This window comes from Mixophyes fleayi, chromosome 3 (genome assembly GCF_038048845.1).
Source record: "Mixophyes fleayi isolate aMixFle1 chromosome 3, aMixFle1.hap1, whole genome shotgun sequence".
Taxonomy (NCBI): domain Eukaryota; kingdom Metazoa; phylum Chordata; class Amphibia; order Anura; family Limnodynastidae; genus Mixophyes; species Mixophyes fleayi.
This window is the reverse complement of record NC_134404.1, coordinates 297,108,964-297,132,665: the sequence shown is the minus strand read 5'-3', so window position 1 is coordinate 297,132,665 and position 23,702 is coordinate 297,108,964. Positions and strand designations below refer to the sequence as shown.

At 37.7% G+C, this 23,702-nt stretch overlaps 1 protein-coding gene across 2 annotated transcripts in view; it reads right to left on the bottom strand.

Moving 5' to 3' along the window:
• The window catches only part of VRK2 (VRK serine/threonine kinase 2), a 66,368-nt gene extending 43,990 nt beyond the window's left edge, over positions 1–22,378 (bottom strand). For both annotated transcript variants that reach the window (XM_075203849.1, XM_075203850.1), the window contains exons 1-8: positions 22,156–22,378; positions 20,608–20,749; positions 19,105–19,160; positions 18,007–18,076; positions 15,989–16,076; positions 13,565–13,673; positions 11,723–11,815; positions 2,809–2,941 (exon numbers count right to left, since the gene is read on the bottom strand). In XM_075203849.1, coding sequence (XP_075059950.1) covers positions 2,809–2,941; positions 11,723–11,815; positions 13,565–13,673; positions 15,989–16,076; positions 18,007–18,076; positions 19,105–19,160; positions 20,608–20,734 — 676 coding nt within the window. In that variant the 5' untranslated portion in view covers positions 20,735–20,749; positions 22,156–22,378. The remainder of the gene's footprint in view (positions 1–2,808; positions 2,942–11,722; positions 11,816–13,564; positions 13,674–15,988; positions 16,077–18,006; positions 18,077–19,104; positions 19,161–20,607; positions 20,750–22,155) is intronic.
• Positions 22,379–23,702: the final 1,324 nt, after the last annotated feature.

Genomic DNA, 23,702 nt, shown 5'->3' with positions numbered 1-23,702 from the left:
TTTTGGGGTCAGTAAGGTTTTCTCTCTTGCTGTGAGGCTAAATTGACTACCATCATGCAGGGGGGTTTATTTTGGGCGCCTTTGGATCACCACAATTACAATTTATGAAATATGGAACATGATGTTCCTCTGCCTTCCTTATTAACTACATAATTGCATATGTAGGTCAAAAATAAACATGGCGTAGTCTATATTAATGGGCAGAGCACAGTTCATGCCATTGGGACATACTGCTGTTTTTATGCTTTAACAAAATAAAAAGAGAGACACCTTTCCAATAGAAACTGCTTGTTGTGTAAAAGTAGCTTTTTTGTTGTACAAGGTATCCAGGACCAAACATGCAGGGTATACTGCTGGACATTAATAAATTATATGCCATTATTGAATGCTAGCTTTACCAGGCCCTGTGTAATATATTTATAGATGTCGGATGTTTCAGCTAGATTGTCCGGCCAGAAACTTTGCCACCAAGCAAACACAAATTTGGAGCTCTTGAATAAGCGGAGCCCAACTTAATATTTATAATGCTCTTCTTGCTTGCTAAAAGTCTTCATCGCAATAGCAGCTTAATTTAAACTGGTCATGAAATTAGATCAGTATTATTAGAATTCGCTCAGACTTGGGCATGGAACTAAAGAAATGAAACACATTAATAAACTGTCTTAAAAGTGCAATGGGTCACAATACATTGTTTTTACATCTTCAATTTCCCTTGACACAGATTCTACAAATGGGACATCAATAAGTTCTAAGGATGGCAAAAGAGTGGGGTCAGTGAAGGCACCACCTGCATGGACACATGCAATACCTGTCCAATCAGGTGATTCCTTCACTGAAACCCTTCTTTCAAGGACTCAACTGGGCAGGGTTTCAAGCAGCAGCATCTAGGTAACTGTGGAGGAACCTTTTCTACCACTTTTCTTCTGGGAGGCAGAGGTATTCCTAGGAGAAGATCTGGGTTGAAGGTCTATTTAAGCTTATAGGACCTCATTTAGAGTTTGACATAAGTCCATTTACAATATATAAAAATGTCTTCTGACGCACTGCGCATGCCCCAAACCTACATTTACATATAGAGTTAGAAGTATCTTAGACTTGAAGCCCCTTGTTTCTGCTCAAGTAGAGTATGGTAAGGGAGTGCAGACACTAGAAGATACATCCTATATAAGTATAAAGGAGAGGGGCATTAGAGACCCTATTCAGATAGCTGCATAGAGTCTCTTACAGGTGCAGGTTCTCAGTAATGCCGCAAGCTGCGTATTTATTAAAGTGTGACCAGACCAGCCTGTCTAGCCCAATACTATTTTCCACTTCAGAAGGGGGAAGGTTTCATTTAAGTGGAAACCAGGACATGCTCAATGTCCCCCCATTTTAATGGAAACCAGCACAGGATGTAGAGCACTATGAATTTCAAGGGTGGAAGGGCACACACTTTTTTATTATTATTATTTATTTTAACAATAAAAGACAGTCATCATTATCAACTTCTTCCCCAGGCTATTAAAACAGCTTGATTGTTAGAGCGACCTATCTTATAAAAAATGCATCTGAAAATTCAGATGTAAAAACACAGATGCATTTTTACCCATGCATTCTTGGCGTATCATTGTGTGCAGATCTAAATGAGACCCATACTGTTTATTTTCATAGAATCCATATTCCTGAAGCATCCACAGTAACGCTAGGTACACACTGGAGAATTTTCCGACCGACGTGTTATCTGCAACGATTGTACCTACGACTGAAGGTCCAATTGGTCGGGTGATTCATGCGTACACACTAGACACGATTTACCTTCAGATCTGTGCTCTTTATCTGGACCATTAATTGTTTAGAGAATAACAGCACAGTATTTATTCATTCATTCATGTCAAACTGATTAAAACCGCTGTGTTATAGCTATCCACATGTCATAAAGTATTTCGTTAGCTTCTGAGACTCAAACAAAATATTCAGTCTCAGAACGAATTATTCCATCTACAGCTTTCTCTACATTTATTCATCGGGACATGTTCATTGCTGGCATCAGCTGAAAAGAGCACGACTCTGTATACTCTATGGAGATCATGAACATGAGTGCATACACACTGCATGAATGGAAGTTGATTGGAACGAGATAAACAGTACGACCAACCAAATGAAACGACAATTGGCATTTTGGAACCGCTGTCATTCATCGTGTAAGTATACACACTAATACAATATTTGGTCACATATCAGCTGATTGGCCCAATGACTGGCTGAAAAACCTCCAGTGTGTACCTAGCCTAACACATTAAGTATCAACAGGATTTTGTAACGGTTCTACTGGAGTTGGCCTTGTAAATTATTATATGGATTGGCTTTAATTGACTCCATGGCGATAATGTATTAAAATGCAGTTTTCACAACTCGACGATATTCAGTAACATTGCCGGCTAAATTTAAAGCGTCAATGTGGTAAAAGGCAAAACTTGCCTTTAATAAAATTGTCCCTTTAAGTTTAGCCGGCAATGTTGCTGAATATCGGTGATTTGTGAAAATCGCACCTTAACACATTTACCCCCTTGTCTCATTTTTTTTAAAAATGAACTAGACCTACCAAAGAAAAAAAATCCAACATTTGTGCCTTTCATAAACTGGGTTTACAAGCATATAAACAAATGCACTACTGAACAGGCATCAAGGTATGTGATAACAGACAGATACAGCATATAAATAGCTACATGTGATAAAATGCAACCAATAAAAGATCCTATTCACTTTACACATTATACATTCTTTTAATTAAACTACTCATATAGTAATAATAATAAAAAAGGAACATACTGGCCCCCTTGTGAGCATCTAAGCTGGTAAACTCAATTGTCCCATTGTGGCATCTTTTTAGGTCTTCTTTATATTCTTTGTGTTTCCCATCGGGGCAGTATCGGTAACAAAGTCCATAATCTGCAAGATAAACCTGGAAGACAAGAACAGATAAATGAATAATGCTTTTGTCCTTTGGAAGTATAACCTTTATAATTAAGCCTTAAGAAACTTATAGGTTAAGGACAAGCTTTGATCTACATTTTATTAAACCAAATGGTGCCTTAAGATAAAATATGCACATCTGGGGGCTATAACAGTTACCATTCCACTTTAAATCCTTCCCATCATAGTCATATCTTGTTTCTGAATTTAGCCATTTTTCAGATTTTTTTTTTCTTCATCTCCCAAGCTTTCATCTCTCCAGGTGGGTATCTACACATCATAAACTGCAATGCGTCTTTTATGTGTCCTCTCGGTTTATATCTTAGAAGTTCTTGCATTCCTCTAGAACGTTTCATTTAATTGTGCAAAGGTTTGTAAAGTTTGGAATTTAGAACACACAGAGCAGCAAAGTTATAAATGTGTGACGAAACATACAGGGTAACAATAGCAGTAAAAAACAATAATAAAAAGCAAAAATAATAAAATGCTATTATATTCAGAGTTGCATGTTAACAGTAAATTGCATTTAAACGTAAGACTGCTCTTCCTATGTAGACAATACAATTCTAAAAGCTAAAATTACACATTAAGTAAAATCTTATGTGAAAAATAAAATTACGTAGAAAACTCTTAGTAATGGATTAAATAAGGACTAATTCAATGGCAGCTTATAAGAAGTTTTAAACACCTATATGAAGCATATAATCTTGGACAGTGGATGGGGAATAGTACCATAATACAGTATTAGATATCATTCCACCATGTTAATATCATAATATTGCTCAGTTTGAGAGTTGTAGGCTGTACCAATGTTATCTACTTTAATCTACTTTTGTGATGCCTGTGCAGTACTTGTCTATTATAAAGGACCTCCTATATTTCTACTTTTCCTTGTGATGTTAATGCATGGTGGTCGTATATTCGAACACAGTATGTTGCATTTTTTACAAGTTTGTTTGTGTTTTTCACTTGGACTGGTGTATGTGAAAAATATGTGCTATGTGAGCAAGTGAACCTATCCTTAAATAGACAAAAAAAACAACAAAACAAAAAAGTTATAGGTACTTGGGAGACTAGAATTAATTTGATCTATACCATGGTACCATCTACTAATATTAGGGGTATAAAAAGTCTGAGTCCAGGGGAATGTATGACGGTAGTTAGAGCAAAGGTCGGTTGCTTGTAGAGTTTATGACAGGTAATCCCTCCCGCATCTACCAGTGATGATTCCAAGACAATTTAATCTCTACAACACTTCAATATGAACTAAAAGCATGTGCAGTGCTGCCATCTGACAACAAAAAAAACACTAGCAGTAGTTGCAAACCACAAAGTAATGCTTGTTACCTGCATGGCTTTCAAATGTACAGGGCATGATGTGCCTTGAACAAAACAAGATATTTTGCATCTTAAGTGGTTCATGACTTATAAGCAGAATATAAACAAACTATGAAGGGAATAGTGCAGGATGTTGCCCGTTAGATCAGTGTATTACTGTCCTGGAAACTACACAGACAACCCCACAAGAGGTGTCAGCAAGCATGGCTTCCCAGATTTACAACAGCAACTCCAAGATATCCAAAAATCCCAAGAGGACTCATAAAATACATCCCAAAGAAACACATTAAATTGATACCAGGAGATCTCCCCTGGCAAGCATATTTACCACCATAAATTAAAATTCTGTTACCAGCACCCAGTGATTTGATAATGTATATATTTCACAGAGCTCTAAAGTCAATACCTGATTTGGTACTAAGAATACATTACCATTTGTTTCTGGTGAGGCTTCCACTACAAACTGGTGGTCCAACACAACAAGACAAACCTCACTCTAAGAGATCCCAGATATAGCAACATATTTCTACACCATCAAATGGCACAGAGTTTGGTGCCCACACGGACAAAGGAGAGATCACTTAACACTAATGGCTCTCTAGACTGTTACTTAAAACTGCACTTCCATGGAATAAGTACACCCATAGCCAAAAGTTTTGAGAATGACACAAATATTATTTTTCACAAGCTCTGCTGCCTCACTTTTCATTATGGCAATTTGCACATACTCCAGAATGTCATGAATAGTGATCAGATGAATTGCAATTAATTTCAAAGTCCCTCTTTGCCATAACAATGAACTTTATCCCAAAAACAACATTTCCACTGCATTTCAGCCCTGCCACAAAAGGACAAGCTGGCATAAGGTCAGTAATTCTCTCGTTAACACAGGTGAGAGTGTTGACAAGGACAAGGCTGAAGATCACTCTGTCATGCTGATCGCGTTAGGATAACAGACTGGAACCTTTAAAAGGAGAGTGGTACTTGAAATCATTGTTCTTCCTCTGTTAACCATGGTTATCTGCAAGGAAACACGTGCAGTCATCATTGTAATGTACAAAAAGGGCTTCACAGGCAAGGATATTGCTGCTAGTAAGATTGCACCTAAATCAACCATTTATCGGATCATCATGAACTTCAAGGAGAGAGGTTCAATAGTTGTGAAGAAGGCTTCATGGCCCCCAAGAACGTCCAGCAAGTGCCAAGACCGTCTCCTAAAGTTGATTCAGCTGCAGGATCAGGGTACCACAGTGCAGAGCTTGCTCAGGAATGGCAGCAGGAGGGTGTGGGTGCCTTTGACACTTATGAAATGCTTGTAATTTTACGTCACTATACCATAGCAACATCTTACAAAAAGGTCTAAAAATACTGAAGCGGAAAACTTTGAGAAAACCAATACTTGTGTCATTCTAAAAACTTTTGGCCATGACAGTACAATTTCAGGTATACCAACCACACACCCCCTCAACCGCCATTTTAAATTGCAAACAGAATTAATTTGCCGTTTCTGTAATACAGCACAGACGCACCACTGGGAAAAATTGCTGCATAAAGTGACCCTCGTGACCCTGGTTACTGTAGGGAGAAGCTTGGTAAGATTGATTGCATACGTGTCTATAATCCTGACTAACATGCCTTAACTCTAGACCAGTAAGCACTTATTGTTTGTGATCTGGAATTTTTACCTGATGTGGCAGTAAATCAATTTCCTATGCTTCCTGTTCAACTTCTGGTTAGTGGTTGTGAATTGGAGGGGAGCGTGGTGAGGCACAGTGTTTTGTTGGGTATCTCTCTTTTCAGTTTCACTTCGGTAGAAATCTCATTTTTATATTCATTGTAACTCTGTCTGACTTCTTGCCGGCTGAGAACTCGAAACTCCTTTTTTTTCTCCTAATCACCACGTTTTAGGTTTGTGTGGGTGTAATTGTAAATATATGCGAGGGGAAAGAATGGGTGTTTCTGAATTAACTGTACCTTGGATTTATTAGTATTTATTTTTCAGTTTGCTTCAGATGGATCCCTCCACAACTGACTTAAATATCTGTTTTTATAAACACCAACAGCTTAAATAACCCCCTCAAGAGAAATTTAGCTTTTTAAACTGACCATACAATTCATGCTTATCTCCTCCTCATTCAAGATACCCAATTTTATGTCCAGTTTCTTAAATACTTCCTCACTTCTGATTTAGAAAACATTCCGTAATTCTAAAGGTATATACAGAAAGGATTCAAAACATGCTAATACCAGGGAGTCAGAGTGGCACCTACACATCACTAGACACTTTTTGCAGTTTATGTTCTTCTGTTTCTTTTGGTGGCACATACCTCATTGCCTAATCTATTTGATCTGGCTGCCAAGTTTGAATTTATATTGGGCTCTAAAACTATTCAAATCTAAATCGCAAGCTCTACCCACTGTGATGGATCAAGCATTTGCATTCAGGGCCAAAGAAAACTTTTCATTCACTTGGTACAAAGACTATATAGAATGCCTAGGAGACTAACTATGGACCTCTAATATTCACGCTTTAGCAAAAATTTTTTCACCATGATTCTACCTATTTTGCACTTTACTAATTGTACTCCTAGACCCTATAGCTGGTCTTTTATCTGGACATATAAAAATAACCTCAGCAAATCTAGAAATAAGATGATTTCTTACTCAGAAAATACCTAGAACGCAAACAACAAACTCAAACAGCCAAAGCAAATGGATGCTACACAGTGAACCTAAATGGACTCAGAGAAATTGATTTTATGGTGCATAAAAAATCCTCTTTTCTCTTTCCTGGCAATGGGGGTCACTGCAACCATGGGGACATTCTAAAGCTGCACCTAAGGATGGGATTGCTCTGAACCAACTGTGCACCCCAAAGTTTGCATCCTATGATGCAAAACCTAGCAACCGCCAAAAACTGGAAAAGGTATGGACAGATGGCCAAAGAGCAGCCCATTACAACTATTAGGGCTCAGCACCCCGACGCGCCTCCCAGGAAGCACCGACTGCCCCAAGTAAATGAGAACTCAATCCAATCGGCACAGGTATAGCCCTGCAATGTAAGCAAAACGAATACTGATTGTTATTCAACAGACAATAGAATATCGGCCACCCACGTTTGTGCATATCATACAGAATGAAAAGGTTAGTTAGTCTGGACCACAACCAGAAAGTGCAGAGAACATCAGAAAGTGGAGACTAAGGCAAAATGTCAGAACAACAATCTCCAGGTTCAAGAGAAGCCGAGAGACCACCTTTGGCATACAAAAGAGTTTTGTGGAAAGCACCACACCGGCAGAAAGAAAAAACTGAAAAGGTTCACAAGCCTGGAACACAAAACCACAAACTGTGAAAACTGTGACGCTCGCACCTTGGAATATAAGCAAACATCAGTGCCCGAACTTACTAATGCTCTTGTGGCTAAATGGATGCAAATCCTTTCAACCATGTTCCAAAATGTAGTGGAAAGCCTTTCTGTAAGAGTGGACAATGTTACAGCAGCAAAGGGGGGACAACCTCCACATTAATACCTATGGTTTTGGAATGAGCTGTTCAACAAGCACATATGGATATGATGTTTGGGTGTCCACATACTTTTGGCCATGTGGTGTATTTACTACATGAAGGAAAAATTACATAAAGGGGGAGAAGGTATCCAAAAAGAACCAAACTCATTTACTGACCTTTTAACATATTTTTAGGAGTCCCTAATTTCTTAGTGGTCATATTACCCTGTTATATTACTAATAATATTGTTGCTAAAATAAACACACAAAAAAATTCAAATAAAAGTTTCTGCTTTTCCCTTCATTTCTTGCTTCCCATAAAACAATACTGCTATATATGTACAACAAGAATTGTGAATTTATTTGTATTTCTTCATCAGATTATTGTGTTTTTAATATATTGAATAAAACAAAAAGTATAGATAGAAAATATAGATCATGAAAAATACATATGGATGAAATTAGCAATAAAAAAAGAAGAGCCAACCAAGCCACAAAAGCCCAATAGCTACAATACATATATAAAATATTTTGGATGGTAACAAGTTGGTAGCCTCTGTGAACCATACATATTTATTCTTTGTATATTCTCCTATGGTCTCCCAGAATCAAGAGGTAGCTGGCACAGTCTTAAAAGCTATATAAAAAAAATATTTGCTGCCGTTTAATTATTATATCCAAGGGGATCCCAATATTTTGTGTGCTTGCATATGCTGACTGCAGCTACTTTGTATATACATGTTTTGTATCTCCTTTGCTATTGTTGTAGTGCTACAATTGCCTAGTAAATGTAATGTCATTCTTCACATGATTTGCTTACTTGATGACAGTTTTGACATGAGGAATTTATAAGTCGCAAATGTTGATCTTCAAGAAACATGGTGGTTTCAGCAGATCCCATGTGCAATCATTGTATATCAAGGCAAATAAAAAGATTTAATAGCAAAACACACCTAAAAAGATACAATACAGGGGCAAGTATTCCTTCGTGTTTAATTTTAAACTCTAAGGGGGAATTCAATTGGCCACGTTACTCGCGAAAATAACATGGTCCGCGAACTATTACGGATAGTACAGAAAATTAAATGCAGATTTCTGCTTGTGGCTATCAGAGATGCGGGCAAAAATCAGCGTTGAAATTACCGTACCAACGGTAATAAAGGGCACTATTATAGTGCGGGCCACTTTACTTTCACGAGAAACATGCTCAAATGAATTCCCCCGGAAAAGTAGTACAGGTGCTATTTCTGTCACATAACAAAATAAGTGTAATACTGTCTTAAACATCTGCGTGAATGTTTGCTTTTTGTACATTGATGCAGAATGTGTTAAGATTCTTCTTTTAAAAATAAAAGATAATGAAATCTTATTTTGCTCAAAAAAAGGTAAATGCATCTTTGTTTAGGAGGTTAATCAGTGTTTACCTCGTACAATGTCCTCAAATTATTCCACAGAAAATGCATACCTGTATTTAAATAAAACAATATTTACTGCTGGGCGTGCTTTTGGCTACACAATAAAAACTGTGAAAAGGAGTCAAAAATGATAAAGCCAATAAAAAAGGCAATGTTTTCATTCCAATTCAAATCTCCATAGCAGCTGCATATTCAAAGCAGCTCATTTTATTTGCTAAAATATGTTAAAACATGTTAAAATAGCAAAGCACGGTTTTCCTGCTTCAAAATAAATCATCCCCCATTGCAAGCAAACCAATGGCATTATACACTACAACATTTTTCATGGAGAGTCATATTTGTTAATCTATGCTAATCTCCATAACACTTTCAACCACTGAAAGAATAGAGTTGAAAAAAATCTAACGCCTGTAAACTTGGGAAATAGCATTTCAGCTAAAAATAGACTTGTATATTCACACCGTATAAAGACCAGAGAGGGATGAAACACAGAAATTGAAGGAGTCAGCCTAAAATTTAGGAGCTGCAGAAATACTTATTTCGATTTAAATATTTCAGTGTAGGGATTTTTTTAAGCACCAGATTTTTCCTATTCGACTATTAAGTGAATCCCGCTTCATTTTCTACTATGAATTTGGATGGAAATGATCAGGTTACAATGCTAGTGATGTTATTATTATAATATATTCAGTTAGTGATAAATCAACACATGCAATCTATACAGCAAAGCAACATGGGTGACATTGTAGCAGAATATAGCTAAACTAAACAATGTGTGTCCAGTCTATATAGCACAGTACGCTTGTCCTTTAATTGACTATTCAATTGGTAACAACATCATATGCACTGTACAATAAAGAAAAATGGCAAAAAAAAAAATACACGTACTGATGGAACAGCAACATTTCTGTGGTTTTCAAACCCACCAGTGTGAAGGTGACAGTACAAGAGCTTTGTGATGGAATGTGCTAAAGGAGATCCACCACAAGCTAATCTGCAACAAATATATAGGACACACTGGAGTTGGCATGTGAGAGTGTCACACTTTCAACATGTTGATAAGCGAGTCTATGCTCAACAGATTCAGGCTGTTGTGTGAGCAAATAAGCTCATTATAGACAAAAATATAACAAAATAACTACTAAGGGCCTGAGTCATTAATGTAATGCAAAAAAAAGGAGTAAATGTTCTCTGGGACACACCATGTTACAATGCAAGGGGTGTAAATTAGTTTATAATTTTGCACATAAGTTAAATACTGGCTGTTTTTTCATCTAGCAAACAAATACTTGATAACTTCATTTTTAAACTGAATTTTAAAGTTGATCTAGGACATGCCCTACCTAAACTATAAACCTGTCCCCACATTTTAAATTTACCACCCCCTCCAATGCAACATGGTTTTGCCCAAATGCAAGGTTACTCCTTTTTTATGCTTTGCTCTCCTTAATGACTCAGGCCCTAAGTGTATATCTAAATATATATAACGGTACGCTATTACAAGAATGAAAAAAAATAGGAAGCAAAGAACCAAATTATTTTGGTACAACACAAATGTACCTAATTAAGCCTGCAAACAAAATTAGATTGCAATGTATTGAATGGCAGCTCCTCAGAATTATTTACTAAAGCAATTCTATATTGTTATATTTAGTCTGGTGTCTGGGAAAACTTCCCCTTGTCCGACTGGTGAAGACATTTTTAACTACTCCATATAGCTGCCAAATAATCATTTCCCCCCCAAAATAATGGGACAGCACTCACCACATTGCAAACAGAATATTTATTTGCATAACACATGGCTAACAACCAAATAGGAGACTCTCTGAAGGAGTAACTAGATCCTGCTTGTGTAGTTTATTTATAAATATAATTTCTGTTATACTAGAGTTTCACTTTATTGAATTATATTGTTTTACGAAGTTTGTTACTTCAGATATACAAGATTACAACAGCTTAGCACAGATTCGTTTATAATGAGCAATTAATTTTGTGTCTATGTGCAATAAATTCTGTTTTTACTCTTGAGAGTATATTTGGTGAATCATTCAGTCTAAATTTGTTTGCGGGTTTAATTATATAGGTGTGTGTCATACAGAAATAATTTGGTTCTTTGCAGGGGCTTTTTTTGTCAATTGAATTCTCTTGCATTATGCATTTAGGGCAGTGTTGGGCAACAGGACTCCCTAGGGCCACATGCAGTCCTCTAAACCTTTACCTGCACCTCACAACTGCTCCTGCTTTATTGTCAAATTTGTTTGTTATAGCTTGTACACCTGCTGATATGTTATTACAAATGGGCATCTCTTTCTTTGATTAAATGTATTGTTTTAACTTATTACCGAGACTAAAGGTAACAGGCGGCCTATTTAAAATTTAGAGTGACAACTATGAATCCCCTGAACTATATTAGGTTGCCTATCACTGATTTAACATGGTCACTGACCTTTAATTTACCCGGAGCACTTTTTCAGGGTCGTTTGAAAGGTTCTACAAACCAAGCTCCATTACCTTTTCAGGATCAGAAGGGTGAAGAAGGATATTTGCTGCTTTGATATCACCATGCACATACTCATGCTCATGTATGTATTCTAGAACATCCAACTGAAATACAAAAAATAACCAATTAACACACAAAACATTTCAAAGCAGTTTGAGGATTAAACACACAATATATCTCATTTACAGTTATGATCAAGGCAAAAAAAAAGTGCAAATGTGCTCGTGGACATACCGTGGTGCAATGCATTTATTTTTACATGCAGGGAAAATATTGGCTTATTTTGCATTTAGAACACGAATACTGGACAGCTTTATTTTACACCGTTATTAGCCAGGACATGCCCCCTTCCAACTCTAAGGGCTAGATTTACTAAGCTGCGGGTTTGAAAAAGTGGGGATGTTGCCTATAGCAACCAATCAGATTCTAGGTGTCATTTTGTAGAAGGTACTAAATAAATGAAAGCTAGAATCAGATTGGTTGCTATAGGCAACATCCACACTTTTTTAAACCCGCAGCTTAGTAAATCTAGCCCTAAGTCTGTCCACACATTTTAAATTTGCCCCTCTTGCTGTGCAACATGGTGTTGCTTTTCTTTTGCTTTGCTCCTAATTTAAATAAGGCCCAATATAACTAAATATGGAGTGACATATCATGAGGCAAAATCCAAGCACCTCAGCAAATGTACAGATTGGATCCTATGCCCAATCCTAAATCAGACTGATTAAGTGAATGATGAATACATTGCCATGTCACTTCCCAGCCCATATTTTATGTGAGATGAGTTTGGAAGTCATGGTGCTCATGCCAATACAGTACAGTATGCGCAGGAAGCAAACTCTTTATTTGGTCTGAGATGTGGCACTTTCTAAAAACAAAATGCATAATTTTTAGTGTTTCTAGATGCTAAAAAAGGTAAATTATTAATATTACAATGTATAATGTTCCACATGGCTTTCTCATCGATGTTTTAATATACATAAATGTATGGAAACCTTTTTAGATCTCAGCCCCAGTGCTGCTATGCAGCTAAAATATTAAAATGCATTTGCTACACAAAGCAATTACTACTTACTACTGTTGTTGTATTTTTTCTGGCAATGGTATATTTAACCTTTGATAGAACATTCACAAGTATTCTTTATCCTGAAATAATTACATCAATTGTATCAGTATAAAGTTTAGTTTATATTTATACAAGCTACTTTTTGGAGGTTCATCAGCAATCTTGGCATAAAGCCCCATCTCTGTAAAGTACATGTGTTACATTAGCTTCTCATAGAGAAGAAAGCACAGGATTGTTTACTTTAAAATCTCAAGCTAGTCCTACAGCATGATGGGACTACAGGTGCAGTCATGGGTGAGTTGCTTCGTAAGAATGACCATCCTGGCATTGGAACACCAAGGTTCTGCCATCTGATAGTTGGGACATGGAGGGCTTATTGCAAATAGAAATATCAGTCATGGAATTCTACTGTAAACACACTGTCCACTTTGCTCATATTTGCCCTCATGCAACTTTTACTATAGATGAGGGTTTCTTCTATCTAGATATCCATCTGTGCTCATCATATTATGAGGCAGATGTGGAAATATTTGGCATCATAAAAAACTCCTCTCTGCAAACAACTGTATCTAATGCAGAGAACACAACAGACCTGTGCTGTACCCTGGAGCAACATAAACTACTATATCTGAAGGACACAAATAAGAAAAATCAATGTATGTAATACAATTTGCAGAAGGGTGTCTATAAGCCAATTAAAAGACATCTAGTCATCTCAAGGTTAAAAAACCCTATGATAATGAGCCCAAGCTATGCATGCTAAATACACATATTTTTGTTTAATTACCATACGTATACCAATTTGCATCGATGTTATTACTGGCAATTTGCCATTGTTGTTGTTCTGCAGCTTCAGCAGATCCAAACCAAGTCGATCGATCACCATGAATCTGTACCTGTTACGATTGATTAAAGAAGGAAATAAAAGGTTAGAAATATATAATTTTGTATGCAGTGTCACAAATGGAAAAATATATAGGTGTAACTGCCCACATGTGATTCTTGCACAAATAAACTGGAAGCTAATTTTGTTGCCCAGAAAGTTTGAACTCACTACATTTAATAATGTCTGAAGGTGGTGGGGTGCGTGTGGGAGGCAATGCGGATTGAACACATAAAAAATTAGTACAATGGGGTGAGAAATGTATCAGGTGGGAGGAGTGAGACACCATTTTACCCGTGACACAGCAGGAAGATCAACAGTAACATCTCTGTGACTACAGGTAATGCTCACATTATTAGAGATGTCCAGCAGGCAATATCATCATGGCAATTTGCACTAACACAGCAAATATATATAGTCAAGACAGCAACATACTCAGACTAAATATGGAAAAAACTTAGAACATGTACTACTAATTTGGAAGAGCGGTTGCCGCAAATGTAAGTTAACGAAATTCCGCAAGGATTAAAACATCTACTGAATTCAAGAAAAAACATGAGACCGATGTTTGAGTCTGACAATTCTGGCAGTCCAAAGAAGGAAAATCAAAGAGTTTGACTACTGTTCACCTATGCTGAAGTACCGAATCATATTCATGCAGATTTACAACTTTCCCTTTCAAGTTTGAACTGTATAGTACTGTATAGTCTTTCATTAGAGTACTTTTTTTTGGGGAGGCGAGGTGTCTAAAGCCTCTCTTGTTGGAGGTGAGTGGGAGGACCAATCAAAAGTCTTGCTATCTGTGATTGCGGTATCTGATTGGCAGTTCTGCACTTTACGTAGTAATTTAGCTGTAAATAATAAGAGTATATTTGGCAGATTCACAGTATTTCCTAAATCAGTTCACAATAAAACATGACACAACTGATATGAGGAGGGATCAACCTTGTTTCAACCATTCTATCTTAAGAAACACGGCTTCTATTGCTGGAGTGGCGCTTCTTATCTTTCATGTATACTTTCAGGCTGCCCAGATTCAACTGGCAAATGTTTTGCTGCAGGTACAAAGTGTGGGAAAGCAAAGATTCTCTTAATGGGTTCCTCATCTATACATAAGGGTATCATACTTGTTGGAGCAGTATATAGGGCATGGAGAGAGGCTCTTAAATTGGTATGAACTAATCCTACTTCCTAGTCGACTATGGCGGGACTGTTATAATATTATCACATTGGGGCATATATTTGGAGAAGGGAAGATAAATACTAAAAACTTCACAAATGAGTTTGAGGTACTGGCAAATACCTTTATTACAATGTGCATAACGTGGACATGTCACACAAGCAAAGTTTAAAAATATAGCCCCTGTGATTCCAAAGAATAGAATACAAGAAACATATCTAGAGGGGTCAACTAAATTACACAGTGTGACAGAACCACCGGGAAAATGTCAAATGGTAGGTATATATGTGCCCAACTCTCAGTCTTATATGCTTTTAAACCCCAGGGAGAGTGCTGGTGTTTGGGAAAAGCTTCTCAAAGAGTATGTTCAGCTTTAGGAACACCTAAGTAAGGGTCCTGGAATGTAAATGGAGAGTGAAGGGTTGGATCCATTTACAAAGCCCAGTTTCCAGATCTCCCAGGCTGATTAATGGTTACACCTGCAAGTTGCTGATAAAAAGCTGCAAGGCAGTTTCCTCTGTCTTTCAGACCTGGGGAGGAGGTTGGATGCCTCCTGAGAGACACTGCAAATGGTGACCAGTAAGTTGCATATTTTGTATGTGTGTAGAACACAAGGTTCTTCACAGAAGAAAGGGTGTTCCTGTGTGGGTAGTTAGTGCTGGACAGGGAAGGTGTTTATTTTGAAACTGGTCGAGGCCTGTTGTACCAAAACCTTGGGAAAAATAGATGACCAGTAATCTAAACTTAACATAAAGTCCTTTCTAAATTGGCACATGTACAGTACTGCCCTAGGCAGGTTAGCTGTATGTTAACAATTGGGGAACTGGGACAGGTCCTCTGGTGGTGGGTTGTTAATGTAAAAAAGAAATCCATTCTCCTTTAGTCAACCAGGTGCATATTGGAGCAGGCAACAAACTTAGACTAAGATATAAAAGTACTATAATTTTTCACGTGTATTACTGTATGTATGGTTTGAGCTATTGTATAGAAAAACATCTGTATATATCTGGTGTCTTCATCAATGAAGTCACCTATTTACTAGTGTCAACATGTGGTTATTTACTGAAGTGACCCGTGACAGGGTCACTGCACATTGTACTGCTCTACCAGTTAACAGTCATACACTACATCAAAACTCACAACCTTACTTTGCCGATTTGAATGTCGTTTCTCCGGATCCCCAATACTTAGGAATTCCTAAAAAATCTAGTTTGCGACTATTCATCCATTTCATAACTGTAAAATCAAGCATATTAAAAAATAATCTAATAATTTAAGGTGAAAGAAAGCACACAAAAATAAGACAAAAAAATTAAGCTTAAGCTAAAAGAAGCTGGATATTTTTTTTAGACTTTTCGCTGCTTTTCAAACCATTTACCTTCTAATTTCTTTATTACCATTTTGCTCTGTTTAGGACTAGTAAATCTGAAACACATGCATATTCATATACTGTAGCACAACCACTGATCTTCAAGTAACTGAGTAACTAGGGCAAATTAAAGACCAGAAGGGATTACTTTAAAGTGGACCAATCATCTACACAGTGAATGTATCCATTTTTTGGACTGAACCAATATTTTGTGCATCAATTTGCTAGGAACCAGTGACATCGGTGAGGCACTGCCTGATTAATATTCCTGGTGAATTAATAGGCTACAGTCTCATAAAAATTAGATCAGCCCACAAAATAACTACCTCTAGTGTGTGTAGGTGATAGGTCCACTTTAAGAGGGAAGAGAGGGTGTGAATACCACCTCTTCATTAGGTTATATGAGGACATGATGAAGCCATTTGGCCACAAAAAAAAATTCTGGATAAATTTGGCCTTATATGTTCCCAGTCCTACTGATACAAGAGAATGAATTGATGGTTATTGTCCATTCATACAGGAAAAATTCTATGAAATGCGGATTCAATGGAATGGCGAAGCAAAAACAGAACTTGAAGATTGTATTACTGGAACGTCAAACCACTGCGAAAAGTCCTATTCTACTGCAAAACTTATGTAAACTTTTGCAGTGGTCTTGCTCATCTCACCTACTGGTCTGCAAGTTTCTCTCACCTTTAGTAACTTCTAGTATACAGTACTGTTTATTAATATGTATAGGCAGGGCTGCCATCAGAAACTGTGGGGCCCAGTACTAATTAATCTGGCGAGCCCCCCCCTTGGTCCAGTACCAAATAATCCCCATACATATGCACCCCTCCATCTTTGCCATACATACGCCCTCTATCCCTCATCACAGTACATCCCCCCCACTCCCTCATCACAGTAAATGCTCCCCTCCCCCCAAAGTAAATGTCCCCCTCCCCGCAATCACAGTAGATGTCCCCCCCACAGTTAATGTCCCCCTCAACCCCCCTTCCACAATTAAGGTCCCCTTCTCCCTCCCCCCCTTCCACAATTAAGGTCCCCCTCTTCCCCAGTTAAGGTCCCCCTCTTCACCCCTCTCTCTCCACAGATCAGGTCCCCCAGGCTCTCCCTGTCCCTTCCCCTCACAGTTATGGTCCCCCAGGCTCTCCCTCTCCCCCCTCCCTCCACAGTTATGGTCCCCCGGGCTCTCCCTCTCCCCCCCTCAAAAAAAATAATGAGCTTATTTACTTACCTTCTCCTCCGCAATGCTGCAGCTCTTCCTCCGGGTCACTGATACACTGGGAATGTGGCGCGCGGTGATGACGTCACCGCGCCGCGCTCCCAGCCTATCAGGGTCTGGGAGGCAGAGCTGCAGCATCGCGGAGAAGGTAAATAAAAAAATGGGAGGCACGGTCAGTGACTATGGGGCCCGGACAGTCCAAGGAGTCTGGACAGATGGAGAGGTCTGTCTGGGCCCCCCTAGTCTGTCCGGGCCCCTCACAGCAGTACTGGCCGTACCCCCCTGATGGCGGACCTGTGTACATGTTGTTTTCATGGTGGGAGAAGTGTTAAGTAAAATAAGTAACACACTAGAATAGGATTTGGTATTTATAACATTTTGACCCAGAAGTACTGAAGTATACTATCTTAATATATTATGTAGTGAACACTAATTTTGTTTATTATGGTCTTATGAAATGTGCAGCTTAAATGTTAATTGATATGATATGACAGTGCACACATTGCTAATCTACTTGCTAGAATATGTATAACTCCCAAATCATAGAGACGTTTAAGTAAAACCATGCTTACTATCATCTTGCTTTGCTGCTCTTTGGTAAAATTTCAGTTCACAAAACAATGGGCCATTTTGATGGTATTCCTAGAATTAAAGTAAAAAACGTTTCAAAATTGATCAAACTTTTGAGGTTAAATACAAAAGATAATCAAAAGTAAAGTAAAGATTAAAAAAAGTTTAAACTGCTACAAAACTAAACATTTTTTAAAAGATGTTTAAAAAAAAGTTACTGGTTTACAACGATCTTTCACACCCTGTTACCAAAAATAATAAACTGGAGGTTAAAGTGGCTGTGGCTTGGTTACACATAGCTTTTTTTAAAAAAAAATTAAATGAAATGAACTAAACACTCAAAAATATAAAATTCTGATATGTAGGGGACATAACTTTTACAAATCATTTGTCAGATTTACTGTAACTTTTCGAGAGAAATGATCTTGTTTAACACAAAGTGACAGAATTCTCAATTACGTATTTAATATTTTGTTTTATTTGCTTTGCTTGTGCTGCACATATTAGAGCTACTTCATTTACTCAATTCTGGTAATAAGACTATCAGATTGGGATTGGTAATAGAATAATTTGTAGATTCCACAGCACACTATAATAAGGGTTTATATGGTATATAAATCAGTGGCACATTACTGTATGTATTTGGTGTTGGATTAAGAGCCTATTAAGTCCGTCTGGAGCTGAGACTGAGATTGGGCACCAAGGTTATTTTTTTATGCAACTGTCATTTTTACTTACAGTCTCAATGCCACTAGTTCCAACTCTGGAACCAGCAGCTGTCTCTAGTCAGTGCAGTACTGACCTGTAGAGATTTCCTGCACTAGAACAGGTTTAATATCTCAGGAATACTGGAAGGAAAGTCAAAGCCTCAGATATGAACCAAACACTGATCCTATTATGTCATGCTCATAGGTCTATACAGGTTTGTTTCTGGACTACAGACTGGAGAAGGAAGAATTAAATTAAATCAATTTGTTTTACTTTGTACATGCTATATATAGACCAGTATCTCTAACAAATTAATTAATTAATTAATACAGTGAATCACAATAGTCAGAATTAAAATCTAACAAAGAAAAAGGATGGCCATGTTATATTACCACTTTAATGCCATAAGCATCCTTGTCATCACCTGGTATGTCCACATTAGGGGAAGCTGTAAAGGAAAATCATATTCCTGTTAAGTTTCCAAAATAAACAGGCCAGAAAGTACATAACTGCAATATTAACAAATTAATCTGTGGGTGATAAGAATTGGAGGTACTTGAAAGGATAGACTTAAGTGACTAGGGTATAAAGGACAAAACATGGTGAAAAGGAATGCATTAAATATGATAATCACAAGCCTGCTTCACATAAAGAAAGTAGATAAAACACATGACTGCATGAAACGTATGTGGATAATTCTGGTACTTTCCTCTTTCATTATGTGAGCCACTTGTCGATTATATGCTTTTTTTGAGCAATCTTTTGGTAAGGCTACATCACAATTATATTTATAGAACAATATATGATAGCATATTTACCTTACAATTACCATTTCCAATATACTGTATATAGTCATAATGATTGTGTTGTTACCTGCCAACGTGTAATATGTTTACCCCTAATCATTTCTCTTTGGCTCTAACATTTTTAGTTAAAAAATTCCTGGCTTATGACCTTTGGATAGTTTTGTCCAGGTCTCTATTACTTTATTATTATTATTATTATCCTTTATTTGTTAGGCGCCACAAGATTCCCGCAGCGCCGTACAGAGAACAAACAGTAGACTAAACAGGGTAAAACAGTACAAACCAATAAACAAAAATACCAATACATTAGAAACTCCAGGCTGGCTGATGTAGTAAACAAGGAGCAGAAGAACGGTAAGTAGACAGGAGGGAAGAGGGCCCTGCTCATGTGAGCTTACATCCTAAGGGAGGGAAAACAGACTGGCACAGGGGGAGCCAGATAAGGCAAGGGGAGAGCGAGTGGAGTATAGAGAAGGAGTTATGTGGATTTTAACATCAAAGAAAACCAAAATGGCATTTATCAAAATAAAATCACGTTGGTGGCTTTAACATTAAAGATTTGACTTGCTACAGTACTTTTTTAACTACTGATATTAACTTTTGCAATTATCTTTTAATTTCCCAGAATTACACTGGCAAATACCACCTTATTACACTACTGAAATGCCTTCTAGCCCTTTCCATTCCCTCACTCTGAATGCTATGTACAACAATCAGGTAGCCAGGAACCGAAAATAAAGGTTTTTGGCGATTTCGCTGGAACTCCAAGCTGTCAAGGACAAGATATGGTGCCTCATGCTGCACATACTCAGGAATTGGTTAAAACAGGTCAACGAGGGACAGTTAAACAAGCAACTTTATAGTTCCTTGACCCCACTATATCATAGCTCAAACTATATGTGAAAATATAAGAACTAATCTGCTTTCTTAGCACAGTTACATCATACACAAAAACAAAGCACAGGCACAAAGACATAACAGAAATGAAACCCCCTTATACACTGCACTATAAGTGTGACATGCTAAGATGACGGTTATAGTAACTTAATGCTGTGAATTACGTTCTTAAACAAATAATACAAAAATTACCTAAGTATACTAAACCAAATCCTCCTTGGCCAATCATTTTACCCAATCTCCATTGATTTCTGTTTGTGTCTGTTACTGTCCATCCTTCTGGCAAAGGATCAGGTAGTTTGTTTCGTCTTGGAGGCATTTCTTTTTTCTAAATCTAAAAACGACACAATGGAAATGATATATAAAGCGGTTACAATTCAAATGCTTGCGGTTAACAGTAGAATAATTTTTTTTTATGAAGGTTACCAAAAAAATCCACTGATATATTTTGTTTTAAAAATAATAATAATAAAAAAAAAAAATCACATCTAATTGATAAGAAGATCATTGAAAAATGTCTAACTCTCCCGCTGCCTTCTGGTAGAACAATAAAGATGTATGAACATTGTTTCTAACTTACCAAATCTACTTCTGTGCTGCATATTGGAGTCAAAATGTATTGCTAGATACAGTGGTTGAGGCTCGCATATCTCCTTCCTTTACCTCTTCAACATATAGAATTTGGCAAGCAGCCAAGCTACTGTAATTTCTTTAGCCTTAGGGAAAATACACTGGGCTGGGGTTAGGTCAGACGGATGTGAAAATCCAGCGCTTGTTCCTGGGTGAAGAAACTACGTATACGTAGCATATTTTTTATTGTGGGTCTTATGAATAGATCTCTATTGAAAACTCCAAATTGTATAATACCATTCACCCTGTATATTTCTAAAGCCTTTAAAGGTTTCATTCATTTATTTATTGTAATGTATGTGGGCACTTGATGTCAAATAAAAAGTGCTTTCTGCAATGTATTGTCTGCTTTTCAATCCCGCCCTTTCCTCTGCTCCCTCTAGTGTAGTAGCATAGCACACATCCCAATTTAAATCCAGAACATCTACTCTGGATAACCATTATCAGTTTAATCCATTGGTCGAAACACCACTGATGGTCACAGCTTCAATCTTATTGATATGTCTGTCACCTGTGGGTATTAGAAAATCAGGTGCAGATGAGTTCTATCCATTAGAAGCTTGCTTTTATTTATTAAGCATAACTAGAAAAATTGCAGAAAATGATTGATTAGTATGGGTCAAAGCTAAGCTTTGAAACATCAGGATTCATAAACAGTTTAATAGTAGTGACAAGAGCTATTTTAATTTCATTTTTATTCTTAGGATCTTTACCAACTAGCGTTGCATATGCTTTAATAAACATTTACAAAAAGAGCAAACTGACTGTGAAAGCCCTATGTATTTACATATAGCAGACAAGCGTTTGATATGTGGATCACATGTGGTTGATATGCGCTGGACAGAATCACATGCATTTGCGAATGCAAACTGTATAGCGATTTTCCATTTTTTACTAGTTTAGTTTTAACTGTACACATAAAGCAACAAGTTTTATCTAATCAGTTAACGAATATGTTATTTTTTTTTAGAACTTTAAATATTTAAATGTAGGTGAATTCAAGACCTGTTCTCACAACAATTTCATTTTTGCAGCAATCAAAAAGTCAGGTGCTGTCTGTGACAATTTTAAATCCATTACCCTCAAACACAATCCAGATCCTGTACTCACAGTTCTATACCGGCTTTGTGTCACAGTTTCACTTTCAGTGCGTTCACTTCACAAGTACTTTGCTTCCTACTTCGTTCATAAATAAACTGTAGTCTTTCAGTACAAGTAAAGGGTTACTACTTCAAACAATCTGTTTATACAGTTCTAAAAACAAAACAAAATACAGACGTCTTGCTGCAGATAACAGCTTGTGCATTTCCTCTTATTACAAGTTGTAACAAGAGGAAATGCATACACCAGGTCATGTGATCACCGACAAGAGGCATAATCAACAAATAGTATCTCTTTCTCCAGACTGATGAGGGAGTGTCTACAAACTTCTGAGTAATGTGCAGTGGGATACTTATAGTAAGGAAGTTTCAATTCATGGAAAAGGAAAGTGAATGCTTCAGACCTGCTTCAGATTTATGGTCTAAATTTAGCTCTTAGGCTGAATAGTAATTAGTGAACAACTGGACTTCTAAATGATGTACCTGATAAGTATTTTAAAATGCCAATGACTGTCACAACAAGAATTACTATACATTATGACTTTAGAACATTTGAGGATATGAGATTTCATATGACATTTACTATACATTTTGATTTTAGAACATTTGAGGATATGAGATTTCATATGACATTTCAGGATCAGCTTGTTCTAGGGTCTGTCAATGAAAAACTTATTCACTCAGTTTGTGATCAGAAGAGACTGTGATTTTAGGGACATCCTCTGGAGCATGTGTGGTGCACAGGGAAGCAGTGGCGGATCCAGGGAGGGGGGGGGGGGGGCGATCGGGGCGATCGCCCCCCCCCATAGCAGACACTTGCTGCCGATGGCTGCACAGTATGTGCAGGTCCGTCCAGCCGTGACAGGCAGGGACAGTGTGCTGCCCGGCTGCTCTGACTGATGTTAGAAAGGGGCGGGGCCTAAATCACATTTTTCTAGATCCGCCCCTGCAGGGAAGAGAGGAGGGATTCATTATCATCCATTTTCGCCCTTGCTCCACCCAACTCCTCCTCTGGCCTCCAGGAGGCGCGCCAGTCCATTGGTAAATGTGAGGTAAAGGGGTAGATTCAATTGGGCGTGATGTTCTGAGGAACATTGCGCCCACGTTTTATTACGGTTACTATGGTAAAAAGTCCCTCAGATTTTTGCCTCCACCTCTGTGGGGTGCGAGCAGAAATCAGCGTTACTTCTGTCAAAAAATATCTGCGCAAGGTGTCCCGCGGCCATTCCTGAGGCAACTCGCGCAGAATCTGCTCCAAAGAGTTCAAATGCACTGCTTTTTCCTGTTTTGCCTCAGTAAATAGACCTAATAGATTGCAACATTTGAATGCAAATTCATAGTTTTTTCTGCTTGTGGGATACATAAAAGCAGGTTACACCAGTGCCGTAACTAGACATTTTAGTGCCCTGGGCGAGACAGGGCACTGGCGCCCCCCATCTAAGTGGGAGTGACATTTGACAAGTGGGTGTGGCCAACCTAATGTGGGGGTGTGGCTAGCACTTTACTGAAATAATTCTGTTACACATATTTGCAAATGCATGATAGAGAGATGGATGG